This window comes from Mobula hypostoma (assembly GCF_963921235.1).
Source record: "Mobula hypostoma chromosome 22 unlocalized genomic scaffold, sMobHyp1.1 SUPER_22_unloc_1, whole genome shotgun sequence".
NCBI lineage: Eukaryota > Metazoa > Chordata > Chondrichthyes > Myliobatiformes > Myliobatidae > Mobula > Mobula hypostoma.
The window spans coordinates 37163-54672 of NW_026948152.1; the positions used below are offsets into that span (position 1 = coordinate 37163).

Genomic DNA, 17510 nt, shown 5'->3' on the forward strand with positions numbered 1-17510 from the left:
AGCAGTACATGGACAAGTCAGCAATGGGCTGAAGGGCCTGTTGCTGTGATGTACAACTCTCACAACAATGATCAATTCTTTAAAAAAAACCCGAAGGCCATGAAGAAACTAGCAATGGCAGCACCAAGCCTGGGGTGTTGAAAAGCTGGTGATTTGCACTGACACTTCACTTCGCTTATATAAAGTTGTCATGTCTCTGATGACAGATTATTAAACTGGATTTCACTCCAGAGACATTCTGGAACCTGCTGCAGAACACCCATAGATAACTCTTATCTGTTGGGTTGAGTTGTTCTCTAACCTTGGCTATTTACTTGAAAGAACAACTCAAGCCAGCCATCAACCACCCGAGCAATGCATCTTCCAAATTATTTCCATCTCTTATTTGTGTCAAAACAACCAAACTTTCAGACAATTCTTGGGTAATCATGGTAGTTTAATTAGTGACATAACAACCAAGCCGTCACAGACGTCTGGCATCACTGATAATGCTGTCTAACAATTCACAGAAAAATAAAGTTCACTGCAGTGTGGGAGTTTCACTCCCACCCCGGTATTCAGTCCTTTACTGACAGCAGTCTGTACAGGAAGAGTGTGACTTAATTGCACTGTTAACAATTTACAGCTTTCAAACAGCCATTCAGCAGTGATTTCCAAAAGACTGCAGTTGTTATTTTCAGAATTAAATGACATTGCAGGAACCATTTAAAAGGCAGGGCTTTCTTCCTGAGAGAGACATTCTGTACCAGGAATGAAGGCAACAATTGGCAACCACTGAAACAGCTCCTGACATCACACCATGCCCTGCATCACCTCTGCTTACGCACTTTACCGCTTCACAAAGATTCGGGTTAGTCATCGACGGTAATGTTACGGAACAGGTACGACATGGATTCCCCATTGTGGATGCGTCGAATGGCTTCAGAAAGAATCATGCTGACATCGACAGTTTTGATCTTGGGACACTGTAGCTTCTGAACTTCGTGAGGAATAGTATTTGTTACAACCACCTAGAGAGGGGAAGAAAGGGTGCATAATCTTCAAGATCACTCAAAAGTCCAATTACATATCACCCTAAGTCAGGATTGGGCTCGGCTCCAGGGACAGAAAGATTAAGTTTCCAGCAAAAAGCCAACATGAAGACTGGCCACAATCCATGGAAAAGCCATAAAAACAGGCACCAACAAGGGTGAAACCAGCCATCACCGAGGATCAGCTCAAAACAGAGCAATATGATGCATCCAGTGACATGCTTACAATTCTAAAATATCTCGAGTTGTGACGGAACACATTTGTACTTAAGTATCTCTGATCAAAGTGTTAGAATCACTTTGCTCGAACAGCTGCCACAGTAAGAGGCAGACAACAGGCAACAATGGTAGAAAGCAGGGGGTGCAATAGAAGGCTGTTGCTCAGACTGGAAGACATTGACTAATGGTATGCCTCAGGGGTTGGTGCTGGGTCTGTCACTGCTCATCATTTAAAGCAGCTGGATATGTAGATGGATAAGAAAGATTTAGAAGGACTAAATTTGTTGTTGTCTATTCTGTTGGGTGCAGTCTTTCATTAATTCTATTCTTTCTTTTCATTGATTCTATTGTGTTTCTTGAATTTATTGGGATTTCCAATAAGAAAAGAAATCTCGGAATTGTACATGGTGACATATATCTACTTTAATAATGAATTTACTTTGCACTTCAAACTGAAACGGGCAGCTTGGTCAACATGGACAAGTTCAGCAGAAGGGCGTTTTGTGCTGGATAACTCAATGAGAATGACTCGAAGACAGACCCCAAATCAATCCGGAAATGGAAATGGAAATGGGGGAGTTCTTAAATGAACTCTTTGCATCTGTATGCACTCAGGAGACAGTCACAAAGTCAATAAAAGTGAGGCAAAACACCAGTAAGGACATGGACCGTATATGGATTACAGAGAAGGTATTTGCTGTCTTGAGGGTGGATAAATCCCCAGAACCTGACAAGGTGTTCCCATGGACCCTGTGGGAGGCAAGTGCAGAAATTGCAGGGGCCCTAGTGCAGATATTTAGACCATCCTTAGCGACAGGTGCAGTACTGGAGGATTGGAGGATAGCTAATATTGTTCTGTTGAATAAAAGAGGCTGTAAGAATAAACCAGGAAATTAAAGGCAGGTGAGCCTGAAGTCAGTAGTGGATAAATTACTAGAAGGTATTCTAAGGGACCATATATATAAGTATTTCGATAGACAGGAATAGTTATCATGGCTTTTGTATGAGGTAGGTCATGTCTGTCTAATCAACCTTATAGAGTTTTTCAAGAAAGTTACCTGGACAGTTGATGAAGGAAAGGCAGTCAATGCTGTCTACATGGACCGTAGTATTTGACAACGTCCTGCACAGCAGGCTGGACAAGAACATTCATTCGCTCAACATTCAAGAAGAGGTAGTAAGCTGGCTAGACATTAGCTCTGTGGGAGAAGCCAGACAGTGATAGTAGATGGTTGCCTCTCTGACTGGAGGCTTGCAACTAGTGGAGTGCCACAGGGATCAGTGCTGGGTCCTTTGTCGTTTGCCATCTATATCAATGATATGGATGATAATGTGGTTAACGAGATTGGCAAATTTGCAGATGGCACCAAGATTACGTTGTAGTTGACAACAAGGAAGACTATCAAAGCTTGCAGCAGGATCTGGACCAGTTAGAAAATGGCAGATGGAATATAATGTGGACAAATGTGACAAGTTTGTTGCACTTTGGAAGGATAGCAGGATAGGTCATACACAGTGAACACTGAGGAATGCAGAAGAACAAACATACCTGGAATATAGATCCATAGTCCATTGAAAGTGGCATCACAGGGTAATAAAGACAGCTTTTGGCCCAGTGGTTTTTATAAAACAATGTACTGAGTACAGGATATGGGATGTTATGTTGAAGATATGTAAGAAGTTGCTGAAGCTTAATTTGGAGTATTGTGTGCAGTTTTGGTCACTTACCTACAGGAACAATATCAAAAAGACTATAAGATATTGGAGCAGAATTAGCCATTTGACTCATTGAGCCTGCTCCACCATTTCATCATGGCTGATCCAATTTTCTTCTCAGCCCCAACCTGATGCCTTCTCCCATTACACTCCATGCCCGGACTAATCAAGAATCCATCAACCTCTGCCTTAAATGTACATAAACTTGGTCTCCACAGCTGTTTGTGGCAAAGAATTCCACAGATTCACCCACCCTTTGGCTAAGGAAATTCCCCCTCATCTCTGTTCTAAAAGGACAGCCTCTATTCTAAGTCCTGTGGTTTCAGACTGTCTCACCATAGGAAACATCCTCTCCACAACCACTCCTTTCACTGTTCGATAGGTTTCAATGAGGTCACCCCTCATTCTTCTGAATTCTAGAGAGTACAGGCCCAGAGCCATCAAATGCTCTTCATATAATAAGCCATTCAATCCTGGACTCATTTTTGAGAACTTCCTTTCAACCCTCTCCAACCCTCTCCTTTCTATAATAAGGGGCCCAAAACTGCTCACAATACACAAAGTGAGGCTTCACCAGTGCTCTATAAACTCTCAACATTACATATTTGCTCCTAAATTCCAGTGTTCTTGGAAAGAATTCCAATATCGCATTTACCTTCCTCACCAGGACCGGACAAGATGTACCCTAGGCTACTGTGGGATGTGAGGGAGGAGACTGCCGTGCCTTTGGCAATGATCTTTGCATCATCAATGGAGATGGGAGAGGTTCCAGAGGACTGGAGGGCTGCAGATATTCTTCCCTTATTCAAGAAAGGAAGTAGAGATAGCCCAGAAAATTATAGACCAGTGAGTCTTAATTCAGTGGTTGGTAAGCTGATGGAAAAGATCCTGAGAGACAGGAATTATGAACATTTGGAGAGGCATAATATGATTAGGAATAGTCAGCATGGATTTGGCAAAGGCAAGTCATGCCTTTCGAGCCTGATTGAATTTTTTTGAGGATGTGACTAAACACATCGATGAAGGTAGAGCAGTAGATGTGTATATGGATTTCAGCAAGGCACTTGACAAAGTACTCCATGCAAGGCTTATTGAGAAAGTAAGGAGGCATGGGATCCAAGGGCACCTTGCTTTGTGGATCCAGAATTGGCTTGCCCACAGAAGGCAAAGAGTGTTGTAGACGGGTCATATTCTGCATGGAGATCGATGGCCAGTGGCCAGTGGGTGCCTCAGGGATCTGTTCTGGGACCCCTTCTCTTCGTGATTTTTATAAATGACCTGGATGAGGAAGTGGAGGGATGGGTTAGTAAATTTGCTGTTGACACAAAGGTTGGGGGTGTGTGGATAGTGTGGAGGGCTGTCGGAGGTTACAGTGGAACATCGATAGGATGCAGGTGGCAGATGGACTTCAACCCAGATAAGTGTGAGGTGGTTCATTTTGGTAGATCAAATATGATGGCAGAATATAGTAGTAATGGTAAGACACTTGGAAGTGCGGAGGATCGGTGACGGGGTGGGGGGGGCGGTGTTCCAAGTCCATAGGACACTCAAAGCTGCTGTGCAGGTTGACTCTGTGGCTAAGAAGGCATACGGTGCATTGGCCTTCGTCAACTGTTAGATTGAGTTTAAGAGCCGAGAGGTAATGTTGCAGCTATATAGGATCCTGGTCAGACCCCACTAGGAGTACTGTGCTCAGTTCTGGTCACCTCACTACAGAAAGGATGTGGAAACTATAGAAAGGGTGCAGAGGAGATTTACAAGGATGTTGCCTGGATTGGGGAGCATGCCTTATGAGAATAGGTTGCGTGAACTCGGCCTTTCCTCCTTGGAGCGGTGGAAGATGAGAGGTGACCTGATAGAGGTGTACAAGATGATGAGAGGCTTTGATCCTGTGGATAGTCAGAGGCTTTTTCCCAGAGCTGAAATGGCTAACACAAGAGGGCATAGTTTTAAGGTGCTTGGAAGTAGGTAAAGAGGAGATGTCAGGAGCCAGTTTTTTTTACATAGAGAGTGTTGAGTGCGTGGAATGGCGACAGTGGTGGAGGCAAATCAGATACGATAGGGTCTTTTAAAAGACTCCTGGGGGGGGGCGTCACGTGATGACATGGGATTGAGACGTGTAAATCCAGCTCTCCCGCAACAAATCAGTAAAGTACTGTTTAAATAAAACAAAGTTGGTAAATATTTTCTGAAAACTATTTATAAACTTCGTAAGACTACTTTACGATATGCCTCCTAAACTGCAACAAAAGAAGTCTGCTGTTGCGAAGCAGCCGCGAGACGGGAAGAAAAAAGGGCCTACTGCAACGATGGAGCCTCGGACTCAGGTTGGATCTCCTTTGGTAGAACAGGGAGCAATGGCGGTGGCAACGGTTTCTCTGAAGAAGACAGCGGAAATGCGCATGCGCGAAGAAGAGCGCATGCGCAAATCGACACAACGCAAACTACAAGAACCGACACCCACTGCAATTGAAAATGACTCAGATTCAGAACTGGATTCTGCAGAGAACACAGATGAAGAAGAGGAGGAAGAATTGGAAGTGAGTGGAATAAAGGAGATGATAGAGACATAAGAGAGGCTATATTGCAATCAACGGCTGAATTAAGAAAAGTAAGAGAAGAGCTTAGAGATACGAAGAGGTGCTATAATAAAGTTATGGAAAGACAGGACAAAATGGAAAAGAAGCTTCAGAAGATGGAAAGAGAAATGGGGTTTATGAATGATAGAGTGGAAAAAACAGAAAATGATTTGCTTGTCTGGAACTCGGAAAGAAACCAACTCTTGGAGAAAGTGGACATGTTGGAAAATTTCAGTAGACGTAATAATATTAAAATTGTTGGTCTTACAGAAGGTATGGAGGGAGAAAAGCCAATAGAATTTTTTCAAAGATGGATCCCGGATGTTTTGCAAATGGGAGAGGAGGTTCGACCAATTGAAATTGAGCGGGCACATAGAGCTCTAAGACCAAAACCAAAAGTTGACCAATATCCACGATCGATTTTAATAAAATTCTTAAGATTTCAAGACAAGGAAAGGATTCTACAGGCAGCTGCTCGAGCTGCCAAAGATAGAAAAGGGCCATTGATAATTAAAGGGAACAAAGTTTTTTTCTACCCTGATATAAGTTACGAACTTTTGAAGAAAAGGAAGAAGTTTAATCCAGTGAAAAAAACCCTATGGGATCATGGTTATCAATTTATACTGCGTTATCCTGCAACTTTGAAGATTTTTTTGCCTGGTGGAGAAAAAAGATTTTTTGATGACTACCAGAAAGCAGAGCAGTTTGTGCGAGATTCTCTGAATATTCACCAGATACAAGAACAAACTCAGGAGAGCAAGATAGATTGAAGATGAAGATTGGGTTAAAGAATGGACTTGTTGGATTTTTGAAGCTGGATGAATGTATAAATATATTATTAATTATATGAGGGGGGTAAGAAAGGTTAATACTGGAGGAAATTAGTTGGGAATAGTAATACTAATTTTGTCTATATATATATATATAACTTTTTTTGTTGCGGGGGAGCTGGAAGAAGCATTGATCGATTGCTATGTTAATCATGTGTGCAAGCGTGGCTTTTGCCGCGACCCGTAAAATGGAGGGGGGTAGTGTTGTGTATCCTTTCATTCACAACATTAGTGGGGGGGTATTTTGTTTTTTCTTTTTTTTTCTATCTTTTTTTCTTTTTGCCTGGAAGGTTGGGGGGGGGGGGTGAACACATAGCAACATGGTGAAGTTTAAAGAGATTCCCCAAGGAACTATGAGAGTTGAGAAGATAAGTAATGTTTTAGATTGGAGTAACTTTGTTAAGAACAATGACTAATTTATTGAATTTTTTGAGTTTTAATGTTAATGGGCTTAATGGACCAGTGAAAAGAAAAAGAATCTTAACATATATTAAAAAAATGAAGATAGATTTAGCTTTTTTACAGGAAACGCACCTAACAGAAACAGAACATCAGAAACTAAAGAGAGATTGGGTGGGTAGTGTTGTTGCAGCTTTATTTAATTCAAAAGCAAGGGGAGTAGCAATTTTGATCAATAAAATGTTACCAATTAGAATACAAAATGTAATAACTGATTCTGCGGGGAGATATGTGATTATACATTGTCAACTTTTTTCCGAACTATGGACTTTTATGAATATTTATGCACCAAACGAAAATGATGCAAAATTCATACAAGAAGCTTTTTTGAATTTGGCGGATGCACATGAAAAAATATTAATTGGAGGAGACTTTAATTTTTGCTTAGACCCAGTCTTAGATAGATCAACCAAGGCTGTTATAAAATCGAAGGTAGTAAATTTAACTTTATCATTGATGAAAGATTTAAATTTGATTGATATATGGAGAAGAATCAATCCTAAAGAAAGAGAATATTCGTTCTATTCCCATAGACATAAAACTTACTCACGGATAGATTTTTTTCTATTATCAATGCATATTCAACACAGAGTGAAAAATATGGAATATAAAGCAAGAATATTATCAGATCATTCTCCTTTATTAATGACAATAATAATGGCTGATAAGGAAGAAGTGGCTTATAGATGGAGATTTAATTCAACATTATTAAAACGTCAAGATTTTTGTGATTTTATGAAAAAGCAGATTCAATTTTTTTTGGATACAAATTTTCATTCAGTGGAGGATAAATTTATATTATGGGATGCGATGAAAGCATATCTTAGGGGCCAGATAATAAGTTATACGTCTAAAATTAAGAAAGAATATATGGCAGAACTAGATCAATTGGAAAAAGAGATTACAAGAATAGAAAAAGAATCTCAAAGATATATGTCAGAAGAAAAACGAAGACAACTTGTCAATAAGAAGTTACAATATAATGCGCTTCAGACATATAGAACGGAAAAAGCAATTATAAGAACTAAACAAAGGTATTATGAGTTAGGTGAGAGAGCACATAAAATTCTTGCCTGGCAGTTGAAAACAGAACAAGCTTCCAAAACAATAAATGCAATTAGAACAAGGGCAAATAAAATATCTTATAAACCTCTTGAAATAAATGAAACCTTTAAAAATTTTTATTCTGAATTATATCAATCAGAATCCCAAAATGATGTTAATGAGATAGAAAGGTTTTTATCACAAGTTTCTCTTCCAAAATTGAATTTGGAAGAACAGAGGGGATTAGATATGCCTTTTACGTTAAAAGAAGTTGAAGAAGCTTTAGGATCACTCCAAAGTAATAAATCTCCAGGAGAAGATGGTTTTCCACCTGAATTTTATAAAAAATTTAAAGATTTATTATTTCCTCTTTTTATGGAACTAATACGTCAAGCAGAAAAAATACATAAACTTCCAGAATCTTTTTCAACAGCGATTGTAATAGTATTGCCAAAAAAGGACAGAGATCCTATGAAACCAACATCATACAGGCCTATTTCTTTATTGAATACGGATTATAAAATAATAGCAAAAACTTTATCGAATAGATTATCTAAATATTTACCAAAATTAATACACATGGATCAAACAGGATTTATTAAAAATAGACAATTGGCAGATAATGTAACTCGGCTACTCAGTATAATTCATTTGGCACAAAAAAGGGATGAAAAGAGTATAGTAGTAGCTTTGGATGCAGAAAAAGCATTTGATAGATTAAAATGGGATTTTTTATTTAAAGTATTAGAAAAATATGGGTTAGGAACATCTTTTATAAATTGGATTAAAACTTTAAATTCTAACCCTAAAGCTAAAGTAGTGACAAACTCTCAAATTTCAACACCATTCCAGTTAAAAAGGTCAACTAGACAAGGTTGTCCACTATCACCTACTTTATTTGTATTGGCGATAGAGCCATTAGCAGAACTAATTAGAATTGATCCAGATATTATGGGTTTTAGAATTAACCAAGAGGAATATAAAATTAATCTTTTTGCCGATGATGTTTTGATCTATTTAACAAACCCACAACATTCGTTACATAAATTATCTTCTAGATTGGATGAATATGGGAAGGTATCAGGTTACAAAATAAACTGGGATAAAAGTGAAATTTTACCTCTTACTAAAGGAGACTATAGTCAATGTCGATTAGTAACCCAATTTAGATGGCCGGTAAATGGTATAAAGTATTTAGGTATAAGACTTGATAATGATGTAAAGAATTTATATAAATTTAATTATTTACCACTATTGAAAAAAATTCAAGAAGATCTTGACAAATGGATGATACTACCAATAACATTAGTAGGTAGTCAATGTTGTAAAAATGAATATATTTCCTAGATTACAGTATTTGTTTCAAACATTACCAAATCAATTGCCACAGAAATTTTTTCAAGAGTTAAATAAATGTGAGAGAAAATTTCTTTGGAAAGGTAAAATGTCAAGAATATCATTGGAAAAACTGACATGTAAATTTGGGTTAGGAGGGTTACAACTTCCAAACTTTAAAAACTACTATAAAGCAAATCAACTTAGATTTATTGCATCTTTTTTCGATGATCAAAAATCAGCATGGATTAAAATAGAACTAGACAAGATAGGAGAAAATAAACCTGAAGATTTTATATATAAATGGGAATCTAAATGGATACGGGAAAAGAAAGAAACACAGAAATCTCTATTAGCAAGGAGACCTTTGTTCCAAAACAATGGACAATCAACTTTTAAATAATTGGTACCAAAAAGGGATTAAATTTATAGGAGATTGTTTTGAGTGAGGTATATTGATGTCATTTGAACAATTAAAGGATAAATATAAAATATCTAATAATACTTTCTTTTGTTACTTTCAATTAAAGGCTTACTTAATAGGTAAGCTGGGTCAAACAATGTTTTTGCCAAAGCCTAATGAAATTGAAATTTTAATTCAAAAAGGGAAAATTAAAAAATTTATTTCTTGTATGTATAATTTGATTCAAGAACAGACAATTAAACAAGGAACCCATAAGTCAAAGCAAAAATGGGAAACAGATTTGAATATTAATATTGATGAAACAAATTGGTCAAGACTTTGTCTTGACAGTATGACAAATACAATAAATGTTCGACTTAGATTAGTACAATATAATTTTTTACACCAATTATATATTACACCACAAAAAATAAATAGATTAACTTCAAATCTATCTGATAAATGTTTTCGGTGTAATCAAGAAATTGGTACTTTTTTACATTCTACTTGGTCTTGTTTTAAAATTCAACCCTTTTGGATAAATTTAAGAGTCTTATTGGAACAAATTACTGGAATTCAACTTCCACATAACCCTGTATTATTTCTATTAGGTGATATTGAAGGGATAAAACCGAAACTTAAATTGAATAAATATCAGAAAGAATTTATAAAAATTGCATTGGCAGTAGCTAAGAAGACTATAGCAGTTACTTGGGAATCTGATTCGTATTTAAGTATGGATCGTTGGAATAATGAAATGGCTAGTTCTATTCCACTTGAAAAAATTACTTATAATTTGAGAGATAAATATGTAACATTTTTGAATATTTGGCACCCTTATTTACAAAAGATAGGATGGGGAAAGTAACGAATAATTATACCAAATTTATTTTGAATCCCATGGAGCATGTGGAAACCTTCCAATACCCAGGTGGCTCTTTTTTTTTCTCTTTCTTTCTTTTTAGGTAGGACTATATATGGGGGGGGGGGAGGGTTAAGGGGAGGGGGGTTGGGTAGATTTTATCTTTTCATGTATTCTTTTTGAAAATTTAATAAAAATTATATTTAAAAAAAAAAGACTCCTGGGCAGGTACATGGAGCTCAGAACAATAAAGGGCTAGGGGTCTTTGTGTAACCCTAGGTAATTTCTAAAATAAGTACATGTTTGGCACAGCATTGGGGGCTGGAGGGCCTGTATTGTGCTGTTGGTTTTCTATGTTTCTACCACAGACTCAGCCTGCAAATTAACCTTTCGGGAATGCTGTACAAGGACTCCCAAGTCCATTTGTGCCTCCGTTTTTTGCATTTTGCAGTCAACCCTTTCATTTCTTCTACCAAAGTGCATGACCATACACTTCCTGACAATGCATTCCATCTGCCACTTCTTTGCCCATTCTCCTACTCTGTCTAAGTCCACCTATAGCCCCTCTACTTCCTCAAAACTACCTGCCCCTCCACCTTACCTTCATATCGTCAGCAAACTTTGCTACAAGGCCATCAATTTTATCATCCAAATCACTGACATATAACGTAAAAAGAATCTGTCCAAACACAGACCCCTGTGGAACACCACTAGTTACTGGCTGCCAACTAGAAAATGCTCCCTTTATTCCCACCCTTTGTCTCCTGCCAGTCAGCCAATGCTTTATCCATACTAGAATCTTTCCTGTAAAACCATGGCTCTTAACTTGCTAAGCTGCCTCATGTGCGGCACCTTCTGAAAATCTAAGTACACAGCATCAACTGATTATGGGATTATGGTATGGGAATTGTACTTCCCTCAATCGCAGGACTCTGCAGAGAGTGGTGCGGACAGCCCAGCGCCTTTGTGGATTTGAACTTCCCACAATTCAGGACATTTACAGTGACAGGTATGTAAAAAGGGCCCGAAGGATCATTGGGGTTGCGAGTCACTACAACCACAAACTGTTTCAGCTGCTACCATCCGGGAAATGGTACCGCAGCATTAAAGCCAGGACCAACAGGCTTTGGGACAACTTCTTCCACCAGGTCATCAGACTGATCAATTCACGTTGACACAACTGTAGTTCTCAGCTATATTGACTGTTCTGTTGCACATCTGACTGCACATACCATTTATTACAAATTACTATAATTTGCACATTCAGAGATGTAATGTAAAGATTTTTTCTCCTCATGTTTGTGAAGGATGTAAGAAATAAAATCAATTCAATTCAATTCATTCTCCTTTGTCTATCCTGCTTGTTATTTCTTCAAAGAATTCCAACAGATTTGTCAGGCAAGATTTTCCTTGAGGAAACCATACTGACTGCAGCCTATTTTACCATGAATCTCCAAGTACCCTGAGACCTCATCCTTAATAATTGATTCCAACATCTTAACCACTGAGATCAAACTAACTGGCCTATAAACTCTTCTTGGGCTTCAAGCTGAGAACAGGTATCGATTATAACTATGAAAAACTGTGCCATCTTCTTCAGGGCTGATGCCTAGGCATGTCTACTCTGGTGGTATTTGTACCTCTGTATTCAATCCCTCCTGTTTGGTTAGTCCTCATCCAATTACGCTTCCACTCTCACATCTTGTTTACAATCGAATTCCTGTTCTTACTTCGAGGGTGAACTTGGTCTTTATTAAAATCCTTTTCTTCTAGTTTTACTGTATTTCAATAGTTTTCTTTACCAGGTGGTCCCAAAAGCTATTGCCACAGCACTGTAGTTTTTTGCAGTCGAAGTCAATTCTATGCCATTACTCATCATACATGCCGGGAAAGCACAAGATCCTTTTTTAACTGGACAATAGTTTCCTTTCTTCAGTCTTTCTCCCTTCTTGAAGAGTGGAGTGACATTTGCAACTTTCCAGCCCTCCAGAACCATTCCAGAATCTAGTGATTCTTGAAAGATCATTACTAATGCCTCCATGATCTCTTCAGCTACCTCTTTCAGAACTCTGGGGTGTACACCATCTGGCCCAAATGACTTATCCACCTTCAGACCTTTCATTTCCCAAGAACCTTTTCTCCAGTTATGGTAACTTCACACACTTCATGCCCCCTGACACCTGGAATTTCCACCATACTGCTAGTGTCTTCCACAGTGAAGTCTGATGCAAAGTACTTATTCAGTTTGTCCACCATTTTGTTGTCCCCCATTGCTACCTCTCCAGCGCTGTTTCCCAGCGATCCAATATCCACTCTGACCTCTCGTTTACACTTTATGTATCTGAAGAGACTTTTGGTATCCTCATAATATTGGGTAGCTCACTTTCGTATTCCATCTTTATCTTCTCAATGACTTTTAGTTGCCTTCTGTTGTTTTTTAAAAGCTTCCCAATCCTGTAATTTCCCACTAATTTTTGCTGTTATATGCCCTCTCTTCGGCTTTTACGTTGGTTTTGACTTCTCTGGTTAGCCACGGTTGTGTCATCTTGCATTTAAAATAATCTTTCCTCTTTGGGATGTATATAGCCTGTGCCTTCTGAATCGATTCCAGAAATTCCAGCCACTGCTGCTCTGCCATCATCCCTGCCAGTGTTCTTTTCCATCAATTCTGGCCAACTCCTCTCTCGTACCTCTGTAATTCCCTTTACTCCATTGTAATACTGATACATCTGACTTTAGCTTCTCCTTCTCAAATTCCAGGGGGATTTGATCACATTATGATCACTTTCCCCTAAGGGTTCTGTTACCTTAAGCTCTCTTATCAATTCCGGTTCATTGCACAACACCCAATCCAGAAGACAGTAGGCTCAACTGGTCGAATAAGATTGAAAGAGTGCAGACAAAATTTACAAGGATGTTGCCAAGACTTGAGGACCTGAGGTATAGGGAAAGGTTGAATAGGCTAGGATTCCCCGAAGTGTAGGGGAACGAGAGGGGATTAGATAGAGGTATACAAAATTATGAGGGCCATACCTAGGTAAATGCATGCAGGCTTTTTCTACTGGAGTTGGGTGAGAGTAAATCTGGAGGTCATGAGCTAAGGGTGTAAGTGAAATATTTAAAGGATACATGATGAAGAATAACTTCACTCAAAAAGTGGTGAGAGTGCAGAACGGACTATCAGTAGACGTGGTGGATGCCGGTTTGATTCAATGTTTAAGAGGAATTTGAATAGGTACATGAATGGGAGGAGAATGGAGGGCTATGTGCACAGGTCGGCATGAACTCAATGAGCCAAAAGATCTGTTTCTGTGCTGTAGTGCCCTATGAGTCTATGAACCCTGAAGGAGAATAAGACAATGTGGTTGAGAGGATATATGAGATATTTTCCTTCATGATCAAGGCAATGAGCAAGGAGCTGATGTTGGAATGGCACAAAGCACCAACAACTACACTCAGGATGCTACTGGGATGAATTCAACTTTGTCTTACTTCCCTTCTCTTCAATTCCTTCACTATTTAGAAAGCTTTCAGCTCTGAGGTGCAGTCAGGCAGGAGGGTTCACTCCTCTTGGGCAGATCAGGAATTGGAAATATTGGTTCAGTGTTCTGGGCAGAAGGTGAGCAGTGGGTGTGGGAAGTCTTTACAGGAAGAAACTGTGGGCATACTGATGATGCCAGTGGATGAGGGTTTAACAGACAGGGACCCACATGGTGAAGGAGAAAGCTGGGCACTGGGATGAAGCAGAGTAGGTTTTTGTGACCATTGGCCGGGTGTACTTTATGACTTCACTATTTTGGTTGCTTTGACCATGTGTGCACCAACCCCACATAAAGCAGGATCCGTTTATTTAAACAGCAGAGCTGGGAACGTCAATACCTCATTAATGGCTGACTCCTCTATCAAACTCGGGGCATCAGCAGAGAGGAGGCCATGAGTGGCCATGACATAGATCTTGTAGGCTCCCCTCTCCTTCAGAATCTCCGCAGCTGCCACAAAGCTATCGACGTCATCAATAATGTCATCCTGTGGACAGAAACAACAGGCGTCAGCTGAGACCAGCGGTTCCACTCTTCACGTACTTCCCTCTCACTCTACCAGTTCCAATGTCTTTTTAAAGGTTATACAACAAACTGCTTGAGGAGCTCAGCATCTGTAAATATGGGGGGAGAATAGGAATTATTGATGCTTCAGGTTACGACCCTGCATTAAAATCCGTCAGACCGAAAAGCAGAATTTTGTCATTTAGCCCATTGAGTCTGCTCCACCATGCCATCATGACTGATCTATTATCCGCCTCAACTCCATTCTCCTGCCTTCTGCCTGTAACCTTTGATGCCCATATTAATCAAGAACCTATCAGCTGCCACTTTAAATATACCCAATGACTTGTCCTGTACAGCTGTCTGTGGCAAAGAATTACACGGCCTCACCACCCTCTGGCTTACAAAATTCCTCCTCATCTCTATTCTAAATGGACGTCCCTCAATTCTGAGCCTGTATCCTCTGATTCCCCCACTATAGGAAACATCTTCACTGCAGCCACTCTGTCTAGGTCTATCAATATTCAATAGATTTCATTCTCCTAAACTCCAGCAAGTACAGGCCCAGAGCCATCAAACGCTCATTTGTTAACCCTTTCAATCCTGGGATCATTCTTGTGAACCTCCTCTGGACTCTCTCCAATGCCAGTATATCTTTTATTCAATAAGAGATCCAAGATTGCTCACAATACCCCGTGAGGTGTGACTAATGCCATATAAACCTTCAACATTACATCCTTGCTTTTATATACTCATCATCATTATTTGCCATGTTGTCTGATGTGGGCAATCATGGTCTTTGACCATGAATGTTTTTCGCAAATTTTTCTACAGAAGTGGTTTGCCATTTCATTCTTCTGGGCAGTGTCTTTATATTCTAGTCTTCTCAAATAAATGCTAACATTGCACGCGCCTTCCTCACCATCGACTCAACCTGCAAATTAACATTTAGGAAATCCTGTACAAAATCCCTTTCCACCTCTGATTTGTGAATTCATTCCCCATTTACAAAACAGTCCATGCATTTATTCCTTCTGTCAAAGTACCTGACCATGCATTTTCTGCATTATATTCCATCTGCCATTTCTCTGCCTATTTTCCTAATCTGTCCAAGCCCTTCTGCAAATACCCTGCTTCCTCAACACTACCTGCCCTTCCACCTATCTTTATATCGTTTGCAAACTCGTCCACAAAGCTATCAATTCCTTCATCCAAATCAACACTGACTCCTGCGGTACACCACTAGTCACCGGCAGCCAACCAGAAAAGGCCCCTTTATTACTACTCTTTGGCTCCTGCTAGTCAGCCACTCTTCTATCATTGCTAGTATCTTTCCTGTCACCCAGGAATTCTTAGCTTGTTAAGCATTCTCATGTGTGGCACCTTGTCAAAGGCCTTTTGAAAATCCAAGTAAACACCATCCACTGATTCTCCTTTTTTATCCTGCCTGTTATTTCCTCAAAGAATCCTGTATACTCTCCATCACAGAAGCTGCTGAACCTGGGTAATCTCAAACTTATGGCATGAGCATCAATTTCTCTAAGTTCCAGTAACTTCTCTCCCTTCCTCCTCTTCATTTTTCCATTCCCCATTACGGTTACCCTCTTACTCCTTTCTCCTCACCTGCCCATCACCTCCTCCTGGTTCCCCTCCTTCCCTTTCTTCCATGGTCCACTCTCCTCTCCTACAAGACCCTTTATCTTCAGCCCTCTACCTCTTCCACCTATCACCCTCCAATTTCTCACTTCATCCTCTCCCACCCACCCACTTCCCCCTCACCTGATCTCACCTATCTCTTGCCAGCTTGTACTCCTTCCCCCTCCCAACCTCATTATTCTTGTTTCTCCCCCCCTTCCTTTCCAGTCCTGATGAAGGTTCTTTGCCTGAAACTTATTTATTCTCTCTCGTTGATGCTGCAGCATTTTGTGTTTGGTGTTTAAGATTTCCAGCATTTGCAGAATCTCCTTTGCTTGTTGCTGTATATTCCAGCGTCTGTGTTCTCCTGTGTCTATCTTTATTAAGATATTTATTTCTCAATCAATATCACCCAACAGTTGAACTATGCACCATCTGCCTTCTCATCACAACCAGTGACTATACAAACAATACATCTGCTACTAAGCACATTGGGATCTCCAAGATAATGAGTGGTGCGACAGAAAAGCAGACCATCACTCAGCAACTACTGAAAAAGGGCTTTAAGACCAAGGTAGATTGGTTTCAAATTAAAAGACAGCACAGCTTATACACAAAACTTCCCAGCCAATTAATCTTGAGAGGACAACTGGAGAAATTTAGTTAAATGACTTGGCATCGAGTAGCAAGCGCATCTCAAACTGTAGAAAGGAAACGTGCATGATCTGCTCCTTACCACAATGATGGCTATTCTTCCACCAACATCTCCAACCACAGTGATGGGTGGCTTTTCCTTTGGCATCATCACTGTGCAACGGAAAGAGATCAGTTACTTACAATCAGGCATTTTGCTCATTTTGAGATACAAGAACACTAGTGACTGTTTGTGTCTCAAGTGAAACGAAAGGCACGTTGCACACAGGCACTTCGTATGGACATCATTTAAGAAGCATGCCAGATGAGTGGCAGTGTTTGGTGAGGAATAGGGAAGGTGAGAGATCCCTCTTGAGGAAGAGGCTGGCTGCTTTCTGGGACAGTGCAAAAGTCCGCACACATGGCAGTGTCTGAGCCCTTCCTCTCTGTCCAGCTGTTAACAATCACTACGGTAAAATTGCCGACTTGAAGGTTGGCCACAATTCATGGATGCAGTGCCAGCTTTTCAGATGGACCATGTTGTTTCTCCATAGGAACATTAACACAAACTTACCCTGGAACCTACTCTGTCAATTCAATGAAAACTGGACAATACAATTTGGGCCTCAGTGCCATCACGCTGTCTCAGCACACACTCTCTTTAATTCCTACCTCAGACCCTGAATGAGCTCAGTTACTGCCTTCATAGCTCTCCTAGGTA

General features: G+C 39.8%; 1 protein-coding gene across 2 annotated transcripts in view; it reads right to left on the minus strand.

Annotated features, from left to right (window-relative positions):
- Positions 1-398: 398 nt before the first annotated feature.
- The window catches only part of LOC134341301 (phosphoribosyl pyrophosphate synthase-associated protein 1), a 71090-nt gene continuing 53978 nt past the window's right edge, over positions 399-17510 (minus strand). For both annotated transcript variants that reach the window (XM_063039179.1, XM_063039180.1), the window contains 3 exons: positions 16893-16963; positions 14358-14504; positions 399-1010 (listed from right to left, as the gene is read on the minus strand). In XM_063039179.1, coding sequence (XP_062895249.1) covers positions 852-1010; positions 14358-14504; positions 16893-16963 — 377 coding nt within the window. In that variant the 3' untranslated portion in view covers positions 399-851. The remainder of the gene's footprint in view (positions 1011-14357; positions 14505-16892; positions 16964-17510) is intronic.